Here is a 15,586-nt window from a genome sequence, read left to right as displayed (position 1 = left end):
CCCTCTGCCCCTCTCCCACGTGTGTGTGTATGTGTGTGTATGTGTGTGTGTGTGTATGCACGCACACACACAAGTGCACGCTCTCTCTCACTTATACACTCTGAAATAAATAAAAAATCTTTAAAAGAAAAATAAGAGAAATGAGCTTTTATATTACTTATTCCATACTTAACAATTCTGTAGGTAGGTAGGGCCCCTTTTCTGCTTGGTCCGTATTATGTAGGAAACCATACAGATGTTACAATCGTTCCATCATCTCCTCCCCTCTGGCCATTTTGAAACGACAGCTTGTTGTTTTAACCAGCTCTCCTTATGCCAGTGGCTTTCTACCTGTCTTCTCCTATTACCTTTCTTTTCAGGTATTCCGAAAGGATTTTTCCTTTAGAAAAAACTATTTTCTGGGCTACAAGTAAATTTCCATCTTCACTTCCTTCTCTGATTATGTATCTCGTTTGAGCTGTTGCTCAGGCAAAATCTTTATGGCCATCCTTGGCCCTTTCTCTCCTACACCACATCTAGATTGTCAGCCCGCGTTGTCCTTAGTTTCAGGATATTCTCAGGATAGAGCCACCTCTGACTCCTACCATCATCATCCTGGCCCATGCCCCTGCTTTACAGATTACTGTAAAGACCTCTTAATTCATCTCCCTGCTAACACCAACGTATCCCTGTAGTTTACATTCTATACAGTGAGCAGGGTCAGCCTGTCTTTATGTTGCTTCTCTGCCCTAGGCCCTCCCTAATTAATGTCTCCAGAGGCCCAGGGCCCACCGTCCTGTCCTCACACCCACGTGGGCTGCTTTGCCCTGACTGGCCTGGGACAAGCCTACTCCATGCTCAGATCCTTTGCTTTTGCTGTCCCTACTGCCTAGTACGTTTCCAGTCTAGACTCACATGCTTGACTCCTCCATGTACTCTCAAATAGTCTCCACCTAGAGTCCACTTTACTGGAGATGTCCCCAGACATCTTACTTAAGGTGTCCCCTGCCTTATGCAGCTTTGATTTTTTTCATACTCTTAGTCCCATTAGACATACTGTGTATTTGGTTGTTCCATGGCTTCTTGCACTCGTATTTGGTTGTTCCATGGCTTCTTGCACTCGCTTGTAAGCTCCTTGAGGGCAGCAACATTGTTTTTATTCAGTACTCTATCCTTTACACCTAGAGCATTGCTAGTCAGGGAGGAGGCACTTAATAAATATTTACTGAATGAAGAAGGGTGAAGTGCTTGCTCAGTGAGCTGGGGCTTCACTAATTTCATCATTCCCCAGGATAATTAAACTCCAGATCAGAAATTTGAAGAGACCTTCAAGATGAATAGTTTTAGTTTCATTTAAATTGTATATTCTGTCCTATCTTGACTGTATGCACTTTACAAATGTGCAGATTCCCACTTAAATCAGCTTTCTGTTGAAAGTGTGAAGGTTTAAAGGTGGGGGGGGGATGCTCTTTAAAAGTAAAAGGTTAGTTTTGGATCTTCATTGATCTTAGCATTGGTGTATGTGTTCCTCATCTGCAGCGAACCGAGTTGAGGTGCTGGGGATGTTTATAAAGGTTGCTGAGAGTGGTACCAACAAAGGCATAGAAATTTGAATCATTCTTTCTCCTTGTTTCAAATGAAAATAACATAGGAGATAATGTCCCAGAGAGCAGGCTGGCTATTCAGTAATTCTGTTAGGACCATTACCTAAACCTCTACATTTACTGGGCATGATATCATCTACTTCCATCCACATTCCTGAATTCCAACTAATATTTGCGCTAGAACAGGTATCAGAGATTTGAGAAAAATCTATTTCTGTTCATTTTTGAAATATATTTTTTATTTTCTGAGCAGTCAAATGATTATATTTCAGTACATATTACTAGAGAAGTACATATTTTGACTACCTTTGCCTGAGATTAGTCTGTTCTCATATGTTACACATTTACAGCAGGAATGGCCAGAAATTGGATGATGATCAAATAGAAATTTGTTGAAAAAGTCACTTTTGCTTGGTATGGCAAAAAGAATAGTTTGAATATGTGTTTTTCCACAGCACCCAGCAATTAACTCAGTTCTCACAGTCTACCTGGAGACTGCATCAGTCCCAACAGGTGAAGGGCTCTGTCCCACAAGACAGTCCCTTCTTCAGATACCAGCTACAAATCAAGGTTATCACCTGTGCTTCTGACCTACTGGCTCTAAATTCGATGTTCCCTCATCTCCCTCCTCCAGTTTGATTCATTTGCTAAGAGTGGCTCACAGAATCGAGATAAAACACTTATTTATATTTACTGATTTATCATATAGAATAATATAAAAGTTAGAGATGAATAGCCACACAGAGTGGGGGCTGGAAGGGTCCCAGACACAGAAACTTCTGTCCCCATGGAACTGGGGTGTGGGGATGCACTCACATGTGTCCGGCCACATGGATGTTCCGGAGTTCTTACAGAGCTTAGGCTCCAGTGCCCCTCCTGCCTCCCATTGCCAGAGGTCAGTGTGCAGGACTGATTAATCAGTCTTCCTTGTGCTCTGTAGAAACCCCACCTTGCCGCCTCAGTAGCATAAATGCAGGTGTGCTCCAGAGGGGCTCTTTATCTGGGTACAAAAGATAGTCCTGCCACTCAGGACCTTCTGAGGCTTTAGAAGCTTTGTGCTTTATTCCACACATAGCACATTCACGATCTTGTGCAGCCACCACTACCTTCCATATCTGGAGCTCTTCTCATCTCCAAAGACTGAAACTCTGTATCTGTTGAAGACTACTTCCCCAGCTCCCTACCCCCTGCTCCTGATTATAGCCCTTCTGCTTTCTGTCTCTATCAGTTTGTTCTACATACCTTAAAAAAGTAGAATCCTATAGTATTTATCCTTTTGTGACTTGCTTATTCCATTTAGCATAATGTTCTTAGGTTCATCCATGTTATAACATGTGCCCAAATTTCTTTCCTTTTTGAGGCTGTATAATATTATCTCTATCTTTATGTCACATTTTGTTAGCCATTTATCTGTCAGTGGGCACTTCGGTTGCTGCCACTTTTCTTTTGTAAATAAGGCTGCTGTGAACAGGGTTATATAAATCTTTTAAAGTTCCTCTTTTCAGTTTTTAAGAGTATATACCCAGAAATGGAATTGCTGTATCATGTGATAATCCTGTTTTTATTTTTTTTGGAGAGCTGCCATGCTGTTTTTCATAACAGCTGCGTCATTTTGCCTTCCTACCAACAGTGCACAGGGTTCCAGTTTCTTCACATTGTCAATGACACTTCTTTTCTTTTTTTTTTTAAGTTAGTTTTGTTTATTATTATTATTTTTGATAGGTATAAGGTGGTATCTTGTATTTTTATTTCCATAATACTTAGTGATTTTGAGCATCTCTCTAGGTGCTAATTGCCATTTATATATACTCTTTGGAGAGATGTCTGGATAAATACTTTTAAAATTGGCCAACTTAGTGGTTTCTAGGATGACCATTCTTGCTCTTCTGTTCCCCCATGGAACCCTGCTTCTCCCCCAGGTCCCTTCTAGTTGACAAAATAAGCTGGAACTCCCCACCCCCACCCCCTGGAATAGTCTCCTGACCATCGGTGTCTGTTTACTCCCAGAGGATGACACATTTTGAGGGCCTATGAGCAGGATTATCTATAGATGGGCTTCATGCCCTGGCCTACTTTATTTTTTTTAAATCTTTTTTAAAAAATTAATTAATTTATTTTTAATAAACATATAACGTATTTTTATCCCTAGGGGTCCTGGCCTTTTTTTTTTATCCCCAGGGGTACTTTATCCCTTTTTTATCCTGGGGTTTTTATCCCCAGGGGTACTTTTTGAGAATCAGGTTCTTTTATGTTTTCTTTAATTGAAGTATGGTGGACACACAATGTTACCTCACTTTCAGGTACAGCTATCAGTTGTCATCATAGAGCACTGTTACAGTACTGTTGACTATATTCCCTAGGCTGTCCTCATCCCCATGACTCATTCCTGCCATACCCGGAAGCCTGTACCTCCTCCCCACTTCATGCATTTTGCCCATCCTCCCTCCCCCTCCCCTCTGGCAACCATCAGTTCTCTATTTTAACGGGTCTGTTTTGCTTTTTTGTTCCTTAGGTTTTTTTTTTTTTTTTTTTTTTTAGGTTCCACAAATATGTGAAATCATGTGGTATTTATCTTTCTCTGACTGACTTCACTTAGCATAACAGCCTCTGGGTGCATCCATGTTGTTGCCAGTGATTGCCGCTCCCCCCCCCCCCCCCCCCCGCCACGCAAATCTCACTCTTTTTTTTGTGGCTGAATAATATTCCATAGTATGTATATGTACCACATCTTTATCCATTCATCTGTCAGTGGACACTTGGACTGCTTCCTGTCTTGGCTATTGTAAATAATGCTGCAGTAAGTCAGTCTTCTCAAAGTAGTGTTCTTGTTTCCTTTGGGTTAATACCCAGAAGTGGAATTACTAGATCATATGGTATTTGAGAACCAGATTCTTGACATGGTACCCTAGCTGCCACTTCTTCAGTGCCTGCCTTCAGTCATGAGTCCTGAGGTGACTAGATTTCCCAAGTCAACTGTATTCTTAGAGGGTTTGTCAATGGAAATAATGGTTATGTGATTTTGACTGTGCGTGTATGGTTCAACCTTGGGTATCCGTTGGGGTTGGGGTGAGTTTTTCATGAAGAGCCATACTATTTGATGTTCAATCCTTGGGGTCAATCTCATAAAGGGAAGGCGCTGGCAAACTTTTTCTACAGAGTTAGATAGTAAAAATTACTTTTTTTTGTAGGCAGTCAGGTTCCTGTTGCAGCTACTCAGTTTGGCTGCTCCAACAGGAAAGTAGCCATGGAAGAGATATGAACCAGTAGCTGTGACTATGTTCCAATACAACTTTATGTAGGAAAACAGGCTGGGGCCATATTTGGCATGGGGCTTAGAGCGTTGTGAACCTCTGATCAAGAGTTTCATTCCTCACCATCTCTGATTTAACCAGCCTCTGTTGCTTTACCACAGGCAGATATCCAAGTGGAGCAGAATCGGCAGCACTTTTATGAACTGTCTCTTGAATATGTATGTAAGCTTCAGGAAATCCAGGAAAGAAAGAAGTTTGAGTTTGTGGAGCCTGTAAGTATCACAGAAGGTTATTCCATTGTTAGATTTTTGTGATATAATAGAAACATTTTTCTTCCTGGATCGATTTTACCATTGCTGGGGGCCATTGTGCATACACGTGAAGTGCAAAGCATCATAAATTAAAAAGGGTGAACACATCACCATGAGTCGAGGAATCACCTTACAAATTCGTGGTTCTCAGCCTTACTGGCACAGCAACATGTAGGGAATATTATTTCTCAAGGACTCGGCAGTCAGGTGCAATTTCGGCCACCCTATTGTAGGTCCGCCCTTTAAAGAAAAGTCCTGTGACATAAATGTCAGGTTGGGAGAGACAGTGGTGCTTTGATGGATAATCTTTCCTTTGCTCGAGTTTGTTCGGAAGCAAGCACACCAGTCCAAATTTTGGTACTTTGAACAATTATCAGTAACAAATTATTTCTAACCCAAGTAAGTTATGGCAACCTAAATTAAGAACCAGCAGGTGAAGCATTTGAAACTATTTTGTCAGTTACTCTGGCTAATCTATAGACCTGTGTACAGACATGTGATTTGTGTTTGTGCTTATATGGATGTGTTCTAATAGCTTTAGTTCTTTATATACATGTATTTTTTTGTGTGTATGTGTGTGTGTGTGTGTGTGTGTGTATAATGTGTATGGACACATGAATATATGTAAAGTGTAATTCATACTGTGGGTTTTAGTGGAAAAAAACCCAAGAAACACTGGAATTCATGATTCTCAAGATTAATTTTAATGTAGGTGCTTTTGCCTATGATTTTTTCTTTTTCTTTTTTTTTTTTAAGATTTTATTTTTCCTTTTAATTTATTTGACAGAGAGAGATCACAATAGACAGAGAGGCAGGCAGAGAGAGAGGAAGAAGCAGGCTCCCTTCTGAGAGAGAGCCCGATGCGGGGCTCGATCCCAGGATCCTGGGATCATGAAGGCAGAGGCTTTAACTCACTGAGCCACCCAGGCGCCCCTGCCCATGATTTTTAAAAAAAGCTTTACTGAGATAGAATTTACATCCCATACAATTATTCATTCCATGTGTGATTTTGAGAAGCAAAAAAAACCAACTACTAATGATAAACTTAAAATCGGCGTTCATAGAAGCAGTGGTCTAGTTAGATAACAGAATTAACTTTATTTCTTTATTTAAGATTTTATTTAATCAAGAGAAACAGAGATAGCGACAGAGATAGGAGACAGAGCATGAAGCTGGGAGGGAAAGGAGAAGCAGGCTCCCTGCCAAATAGGGATCCAGATGCGGGACTCAATCCCAGGAGTCTGGGATCATGACCTGAGCTGAAGGCTGACACTTAAGTGACTGAGCCACCCACACACCCCTAGAATTAACCTATTTTAAACAGAGAAATTCATCTCCATAAAGCTTTCTTTTATGTGAAATACTAATGAAGACCTGCATTTATTGAGCATTTACAGTGCTCATTGTTCAAGTCGTTGTTCTAATACTTCACCATGCTCATGTGTTTATTCCACACACTAACTCCATAAGGAGATATTTTTTATGATCCCAGTAAGCAAATAAGGAAATAGAAGTACAGAAAGTTTCAGTAATTTGCTCAAGGTCTCATAACAGAGCTGAAGTTGGGGATTGACCCCTACTGGCCACTTGACATTAGAGCCCCAGATTCCTAACTTGTGTAACACGACATTAGGAGGAAATTGAATTTCAAAATTTCCCTAATTCTGACCCCAAATCACTTTTTCTCACTTTAAATTCACTCACATGTTGGGCAGAAGCAGGTTCCCTTTAATCAAGAGGGGTAGGTGAGGGTAGGTCAGAGCTCAGAGCTTAATGATCACCCTGTCTCTACCCGTCTCTGCCCCAGTTTCTGAAGGTCCATAGACACCAGAGAGATGTCGCACTGCGCTGAATGCCACTGGAGAGAGCCGCTAGCTCTTCGTTTCTGTGATTTCAATTTCATTATAGAGTATATTGACCTATGGTGATAAGATTTCAATTATTAATGAATGTAGAGATTCTCTTGACTGAAAGAACAAATGGGTGATATAGAACTCCATTTCTCCAGTACACTGGACTCTCAAAGCTATCTAATGGCTCTGATTTTTAAGGAAAAATCACAAACCTTTCATTTTGTAAAAGGACAAATTAATAAATAATATGTAGTTAGATTTAGTTGAATTCCAGTGACTTTTAAATTATCTTACTTCCAGTAGAATCATAGTGGGATGTGGGGGGCGAGGCAGGGCGCAATACATGACTGTTTCTATTCTTTTTTTACCTCTACCCTGAGTTTTTTGTTTGTGCTAATGTCATTTTTTCCCCCTTTGTCTTAGATGCTGTCATTTTTTCAGGGAATGTTTACTTTCTATCATCAGGGCCATGAACTTGCCAAAGACTTCAATCACTACAAGATGGAACTACAGATCAACATTCAGAATGTAAGGAAATGAAAGCTTTCTAGTATAAGAGGATCTTTGAGATGTGTATTCTCATTTTGCTATATGAAAAGCCTTAAGCTAAGACCAGGCTGAGCTGTTGGTGTCGAGAAACTAAGGCTACGTTGCCACCTTCTGGTCAGTTCTCAGTGTAACAAACTGCTCTTCAATTAGGTGAGGCTCAGGAATTCTGCCACCTGGTGGCTCTTTTTTTAAAGATAGTGAATTTGTTTTAAGATTTGTTTTAATGTATTTTTCTTGTCTAACTTTCAGGTAAGTCATTAGGTATACGTTTTTAATCAGGAGTCCCATAATTTATTTTTATTATTTTTTCCAGTTTTATTGAGATGAATTCATATACGTACATATACATGTATATGTTTCAGTTGTACAGTGTATTGATGTGACATATCTATTGCAAAATGATTACCACAGTGAGTTTAGTTTATGTTTACCACTTCATAGAGCTGCAGAAGAATTATTTTCTTGTGATGAGAAATTTTAGGGTCTACTCTCTTAATAACTTTTAAAATATGTCCTAAAGCAGTGTTACTGTCACCATATTGCCTTCTGTAGGGATAGTTGTAAGGGTAAACTTAGTTATATAACTCAGTCTTTCGTGGAGAAAACAAACAAAGGAACACTCCACTTTACATGTAAGGCATTTCAGTTATTATGACCTCATTTCTATTACCTGCATATCTTACTTGGTTTTAATCCCAAGTAGGCATCTGGTTCAAGAGGAATTTCTTCCCTGTGTTTATGCATACTCACTAATGTATTGAGTTCATGGTTCCTGTTGGTTTATGATTTAGGAGAGCAGTATCAAATAGTATAACATAGATGATATTGATTAGGAGGTGGTGGATGTTTTTCCTCTCAGCACTTAAGTTGACTTTGAAAGTGTCCTCATTGAAATTCTTTTCAGGTTATGTTTAGTATAATGTTAGACCTCATTAGAGAAAAAAAAAGTGAGTGAGTTTTGGGACAAGCACATTCTAGCTCATCCTGAAAGACATATGAAGGATGGGACTCTGTGCCTGACTTTGAATTTAATCTCATCATTGAGACTGAGGAAGAATGGTTTTGTGTAGATTTTGGTTTTAAGTTTTTTGTTTAGTTCCCTACATTTGGGAGTGTAGATCAATCTCTTTCTCTCTCTCTCTTTTGATAATTCAAGTATCATTTTGTATTTGTAGATTATTTGGATGTTGAGCTGGGTTAAATAACTAAAAGAATATCCACCCCCACTCACACCCCCCACTATCAGTGACTATAGTGGAACAGAATTCTAAAAAAACGTCAAAATGTATCTGTATGTATAGATTAGTTCTAATTTTAAAATTGTCTCTGTAGGTAGTAGAACAGTCTAATGTTGCTGCGATTTTTCAGAGTACTTTTGCAGAGAATGGAATGCAGTTTTGTAAAAAGAACGTAATATAGTTGGTTTAGAAGATTAATTATACTCTCGATTTTTTTTTCCCTCCACCACCTGGCTGTATAACTTGTGGAAATTTACTTCTCCTGTCTGGATGTCATCTGTCAAATGCAGGGCTGGCCTGGATGAGAACCTTCAGGCAGAATGGGTTCCATAATTTTTGAGGCCAGTGTAAATGGGAAGGCAGGATCCTTATTTTAAAATGAGGAATTTCAAGACTGTAACAGCAGAGTATTAAACCAAGCCTGTGACTTTCTGAGCACAAGGTCCTGTGTTGTTACACGGCCTATGTGCCCATGAAGCTGGCTCTGCCTGGGTATCTGGGGTGAGGGGTGGGTGTCTCCCAGGTGCTTCCATGAAACTATCCCTGCACAGCTTGCTTGTGGATGGACGTAGTCTGTAACACTCCTGTGTAGTACAAGGGATATGGTTACCTTATTTACACCAGAATGATTTTGAGAGATTAAATATTTCAGTGAAAATGAGCAATGCTCGGTCATGAAGTTTTAGAAGCAAAACCTAAAAATAAGCTATCCCTTAAAATGGTTTGGAAAATAACTTGGTTAATATCCTTACGACATTCTGAAGTTAACTTACCTTTGATAACAGTCATTTCCCATAGAGAAATGGGCAAAGAATGGTTGGCTGGAAAATATCTCCGTATCCTCTGCAATTCAAGGGTCCTCATCAGTAAACGGCCCGAAGAACTCTTCTCTAAATACTCACCTCTTTTATTCTGTGTCTGATGCTGCTCCCAGAACGCTTTCATCCAGAGCCTCCTCTTTCCACCTCACCTGCAGTTCTGAGAACACCTGGTCCAGGTGTCTCTGCTGTTTCTGTTTGTTCCTAGTTCATTCTTTTCCCTTCAGAAACGCCAACGCCTTTGAAACGTGGGCCACTCCTTCCGTGGTACCCGCCCACTGTACCCGAGTGTTGCTGTGCTTTGGTCATTTCTTGGCCATTTTGCTCATTCCCTGATGATACCAGCTTTTAGTGTAATAAAGGGAAAAGGCTGGCGATAGAAAACTACAGATTACAAAAATCCCAGTTATATGTCTTTTTTTTTTATGCAGTGTATATTTATTTATTAAGGAAGTAGACCCAAATATTAAAACCTTAACATTAACTATCTGTGTGCTCTAAAGATATGGATAATTTTGGTCAACTTTTAAGTATTTGTAGTAAAAAACAGCAAGATCCTTTTATAAAATCAGAAAAAAGGTAAAAGTTACTTAAAAATGAAAACAACCTAGTTTTCCCCATCTGGTTTCACCTTTTCTGTTGTAAAAATGGTAACACCTCTTTTATTTTTTTGAAAGCAATTTATTCCTCTTCGACTTTCCATAATCCAGAGTAAAACATGAAAAGCAAAACCGCAAGATGGCTTTTAGAAAATAGATTTTCAAGAAAAATATAAGTTGCATCAAAATTGAAGTATATTTTAAAAAACTAAATTTAAACTTTTGTTATCTTTATCCCCAGAAGAATGTGGGGAAAGAGAAACTAGAATAGAATTCTTCCTAGAAGGAAATATAATTTGAGAAATCTTAGAATTCATGAAGAATCCCCAGAAGAGCCTAAGAATAGTTAAGATTTTAAGAATATGCCCAAATATTTTTGCTACAGTGTTGTGAGAAAAGTAGAACACTGAAACAATAAATTACTTTTTTTTTTTTTTTGAGGGATTGGAAGTGATTGTGTAAAAATATGAAAGTGCTTATTTCTGAGAGATAGATTTTTTTTTTTTTTTTTTTTTTTTTTTTTTTTTTTTTTTTTTTAAATATTCCACCTATTCATTGGACAGAGAGAAATCACAAGTACACAGAGAGGCAGGCAGAGAGAGAGGAGGAAGCAGGCTCCCCGCCGAGCAGAGAGCCCGATGCGGGGCCCGATCCCAGGACCCCGGGATCATGACCTGAGCCGAAGGCAGAAGCTTAACCCTCTGAGCCACCCAGGTGCCCCTGAGAGATAGATTTATGGTCACTTTTAATCGCTTTTAAACATTTTCTTTCTGCCCCCAAGGCAGAACTGTTTATGCTCCTTCTCTCTTTCTATTTTATAATGTTGTGGATTCGTTTTTATATTCTGAAGAAATTTTTAAAAGTATACTTTCGCTTACAATCAGCTTTACAACAATGAACTGTTAGTCTGATATTGAAGATTTTCCTTTATCCTTTGACAGGGAATAACTGTCACTTTATGGTGACAGTGTAATAGTCATCGTAGTATGTAGTAGTAATGTCATCTACATTTATTTTGTTACTGTGGACCAGCCATTACCCGTGTGCTTTATTTGGAATTTGCACATTTCGTCTTCATAGAAGTCCTATGATATAGATTTTGTCATTCATATTTTACAGATGAGGACACTGAGGACAGTAACTTCCTGCTGTCCTACTGCTTTTGGGTCAGGTCCAGCATTGGAACTTGGGTGGACTCCTTCCAAGTGACCATGGTGGTTGGTTTCAGATTCTGTGCTGGGATATAAATGGGTCTCTCATCGCATTTCTGGGGCCTGTTAACATAGGAGCTGGGGAATGTATTGCCCAGACCTCAGCAATTTGTGGGTAACACAAGAGTCCCTTCAATTGTAGAAACAAAGATTTAGGCCCCACGGGTGAATCTCCTCTTACCAGTTCTAAACTGTGTTTCCCTCATCCCCATGGAAGGTATCTTACATGGGATTTAGACTCTATTACCTTTTCACCTGGGGTCTGTTGCCTGCTGTTCCTTTTTCTGCCACCTCCCCCTGCACGGGGACGTTTGAGGGGAATATGGGGATTCCAGTGAGGGTGCGTGTGTGTGTAGGGCCTTACCTCTTTTCTGTTATGTTATTTTGCAAGGTTACTAAAGCAGGGCTGCATGGAACCCACCCTCATGGTTTACAGCTGTTCATGAAACCTTTTTTGTATTAAAGATTTTATTTATTTATCTGACAGAGATCACAAGCAGGCAGAGAGGCAGGCAGAGAGAGAGGAGGAAGCAGGCTCCCTGCCGAGCAGAGAGCCCGATGCGGGGCTCCATCCCAGGACCCTGGGATCATGACCTGAGCTGAAGGCAGAGGCTTAACCCACTGAGCCACCCAGGTGCCCCGAAAGTTTCTTTTCTCACTGAGCAGGGAGCCCACTGTAGGGCTCGATGCCAGGACCCTGGGATCATGATCTGAGCCAAAGGCAGATCCTTAACCACTGAGCCACCAAGGAACTCTCCTTTTTTGTATTTTTAATTATACTTTGCCTTCCTTTCCTCTCTGAATGAGGTCATGGGGCGAGGATGGGAAAACTTAACATGGCTATCTGTGCTTGGAATCAGCCTTTTCCCTCTGCCTTGAAAGCTTTATTTCTGGGTATGACACTGTGTAAAGCTCCTTCTCTCTCACGTCTTCCTTTTCCCCTTACTATGGGAGTGAACCTATGTTAAGCCTGACTCACCAGGTTTCTAGACATACTCAAATGTGTCTGATTTCCAGCCTGGTCCTCAAATTGAATCCTCCTCCCAAAGAGGTGATGTAATAATATATTGAATTTATAAGCCTTAATTTAAGACTGGTTTATTTGGAAATATATTTAGGAAAGCATGCTAGGAAAGGAATTTCCTTTTCCTTTTTATTGACAATGGATAGCACAGACGATCTTAGAGGTTATTTTGAAGATAAAGCACCAAAAAGTATTTTCAGTTGTGCCAGCCACAGTGTAAACACTCTACGGGTCACTTACTGTACTGTTTCCAGTCTAACATTGTTATTATTTGATGATAATATTTACCTGGAACTTAGAATGGGAGATTGTGAGTTTCTAGCCATTCTATTATTTATATTCAAATTTTAAAAAATGTAGGGATACCTGGTGGCTCAGTTGCTTAAATGTCTGCCTTTGGCTGAGGTCATGGTCCCAGGGTCCTGGGACTGAGTCCTGTCCGGTTCCCTGCTCCACGGGAAGTCTGCCTCTTCCTCTGACCCCCTCCTCCCCCCATGCTCTCTCTCTCAAATAAATAAATAAAATCTTTATAAAAAAATAAAAAATGCAATTTTCACTCTTATTCATAATTTACCTAAAATGGTAAAATCATTCTCCTCCCTCCCCAGTGCAGAGTCGTATGCATCTGAGAAAGTCAGACAGTAAGGCAGGTGGTACTCCGCGGCGAGGTCTGCAGCAGGCAAAGTGGGGATGATGGGGGGTGGGGAGGGTAGAGAGGCAGCCTGCAGAAGAGACAGCTGAAGTGTTTGGGAGATTGATTATATGGAGCAGATGTGTTAATTGAACAAGTAAGTAAATAGATTGAGAATAATGGGAGCTGGAGTTCTCACTCTCTGGAAAGAAATGTATCAAATCAGGAAGGGAGGGGTGCCTGGGTGGTTTAGTTAGGCTCCTGACTCTTGATTTTGGCTCAGGCCATGATCTCAGGGTGAGCAGGGAGCCTGCTTCAGTCTGCTTGAGATTCTGTCTTCCTCTCCCTCTGCCTGTGTGTGCTCATGCACGTACTCTCTCTCTCTGTCAAATAAATAAACAAATCTTCCAAATTGGGAAGGGATAGGCTAGAAAGAAACTGGAGTATTGGATTGGGGTTACACTTGTTGGTGTGAACATGTGAGTTTTTTTAGTATAGCGACACATAGAAATGTATGTATGTAAAGGAAAACCCCACCTATCTTTGTGTACATATATATACATCTGTGTAGTTTTTCTGTCTGCCAAGAACACACAGAAGTAGTGACACCCCTTTAACTGTGACACACTGTGACCAGACTGTATCAGACTCCTTTTGGGACCAGAAAGTAAGGAACTGCACAATTAAGGGAGTGTCTCAAAAGATTCAAGATTCAGCTAGAAGGGGCCCCTGCTGGTCCAATCCCAGGACAATTTGAGCATTACTATAAGTAATGAAAGTATTGGGTGCAACTCATGAGATTAACAGGAATGTCAACGTGTGTGCAAGTGTGTGCTTGTGTGTGTGTGTGCGTGCCGGCATCTGTACACACGGCATGCACGTATCTGTATCTGTGTGTATGTACAGGCATGCCTCACTCTGTTGTGCTTTGCTTTTTTAAGCTTCAAAGATCCTGTGGGGTTTTTTTTTGTTTATTTGTTTTTGTTTTTTACAAATTGAAGGTCTACGGCAATCTATGTCATACAATGTTGTGTTATTTTTACAGTAGCAGTTGCTTACCTTGTCTGTCTGTCTCATATTTGGATAATTCTCGTGATAATTCAGGCCTTTTCATTATTATTACATTTGTGATCATGATCCATGATCTTTGATGTTACTATTGTAATTGTTTTGGGGTGCCACAGACTGTGCCCGCATACGATAGTGAACGTAATCAGTGAATGTGTGTGTTCTGACTGCTCCACTGACCAGCCGTCCCACACCTACCCCCATCTTTCTCCCTCTGCTCAGGCTTCCCTGTTCTCTGAGACACAACAATATTGAGATTCGGCTGGTAAATAACCCTATATTGGCCTTTAAGTGTTCAAGTGAAAGGAAGAGTCACACATTAAATCAAAAGCTAGAAGAAACCTTAGTGAGATAGACATGTCGAAAGCTCAGATAGGCTGAAACCTAGGTGTTTTGCCCCAAACAGTTAGCCAAGTTGTGAGTGCAAAGGAGAAATTCTTGAAGGAAATTAAAGGTGCTACTCCAGTGAACACATGGATGCTAAGAAAGCAAAATGCTCTTATTGCTGTTATGGAGAGAGTTGGAGCGGTCTGGATAGAAGATCAAACGAGCCACAACATTGCCTTAAGCGAAAGCCTAATCTAGAGCAAGGCCCTAATTCTCTTCAGTTCTTTGAAGGCTCAGAGAGGTGAGGAAGCTGCAGAAGAAAAGCTGGAAGCTGGCAGAGATTGGTTCATGAGGTTTTAGGGAAGAAGCTGTCTTCCTAATGGACGAGTGTGAGGCGAAGTGGCGTGGGCTGATGGAGAAGACACAGCAAGTAGCTCCATCCAGAAGCTCCAGCTAAGAAAATTCATGAAGGTGGCCTTGCTACACAGCAGGTTTCAATGTTGATAATGTTTGGCTTCAAAGCTTCAAGGGATGGGCTGACTCTCTTGTCAGAGGCTAATGTAGCTGATGACTTTAAGTTGAAGCCGGTGTTCATTCTGAAAATCGTAGAGCCCTTGAGCATTAGACTGAATCTACTCCACCTGTGCTCTGTGAATGGCAGGAACAACAAGGTCTGGATGACAGCACATCTGTTAACGGCGTGCTTTACTGAATGTTCTAAGCCCACCATTGCGAGCTAGATGCCACGAAGAACATTCGTGATTCACGGGAAGAGGTCAAAATATCAACATAAGCAGGAGATTGGAAGAAGCTGATTCCAACTCTCAAGGATGACTTTGAGGGGTTCAAGGCTTCAGTGGAGGCAGTAACTGCAGATGGGGTGGGAACACTAAGAGAACCAGAATTAGAAGTAGAGCCTGAAGAAGGGACTGAATTGCTACAATCTCATGATAAATCTAGAACAGATGAGTTGCTTTTTATGCATGAGCAAAGAAAGCGGCTTCCTGAGATGGAAGCTACTGCTGGTGAAGATGCTGTGAAGGTTGGTTAAAATGACAACAAAGAAGTTAGAACATTCTGTAAATTTGGTTGATAAAATAGCAGCAGGGTTTGAGAGGGTTGA

General features: G+C 40.5%; 1 protein-coding gene across 1 annotated transcript in view; it reads left to right on the top strand.

Annotated features, from left to right (window-relative positions):
- ARHGAP10 (Rho GTPase activating protein 10) overlaps positions 1-15,586 on the top strand; it is a 317,977-nt gene that overhangs the window by 114,000 nt on the left and 188,391 nt on the right. Inside the window, exons 6-7 of the mRNA XM_045078333.1 lie at positions 4,996-5,106; positions 7,422-7,526. Coding sequence (XP_044934268.1) covers positions 4,996-5,106; positions 7,422-7,526 — 216 coding nt within the window. The remainder of the gene's footprint in view (positions 1-4,995; positions 5,107-7,421; positions 7,527-15,586) is intronic.

This window comes from Mustela putorius, unplaced genomic scaffold, assembly GCF_011764305.1.
Source record: "Mustela putorius furo isolate JIRA1106 unplaced genomic scaffold, ASM1176430v1.1 tig00000242_pilon_pilon_pilon, whole genome shotgun sequence".
Lineage (NCBI taxonomy): Eukaryota > Metazoa > Chordata > Mammalia > Carnivora > Mustelidae > Mustela > Mustela putorius.
Note: the sequence above shows the minus strand (reverse complement) of the source record. Positions and strands in the feature narration are given on the sequence as shown.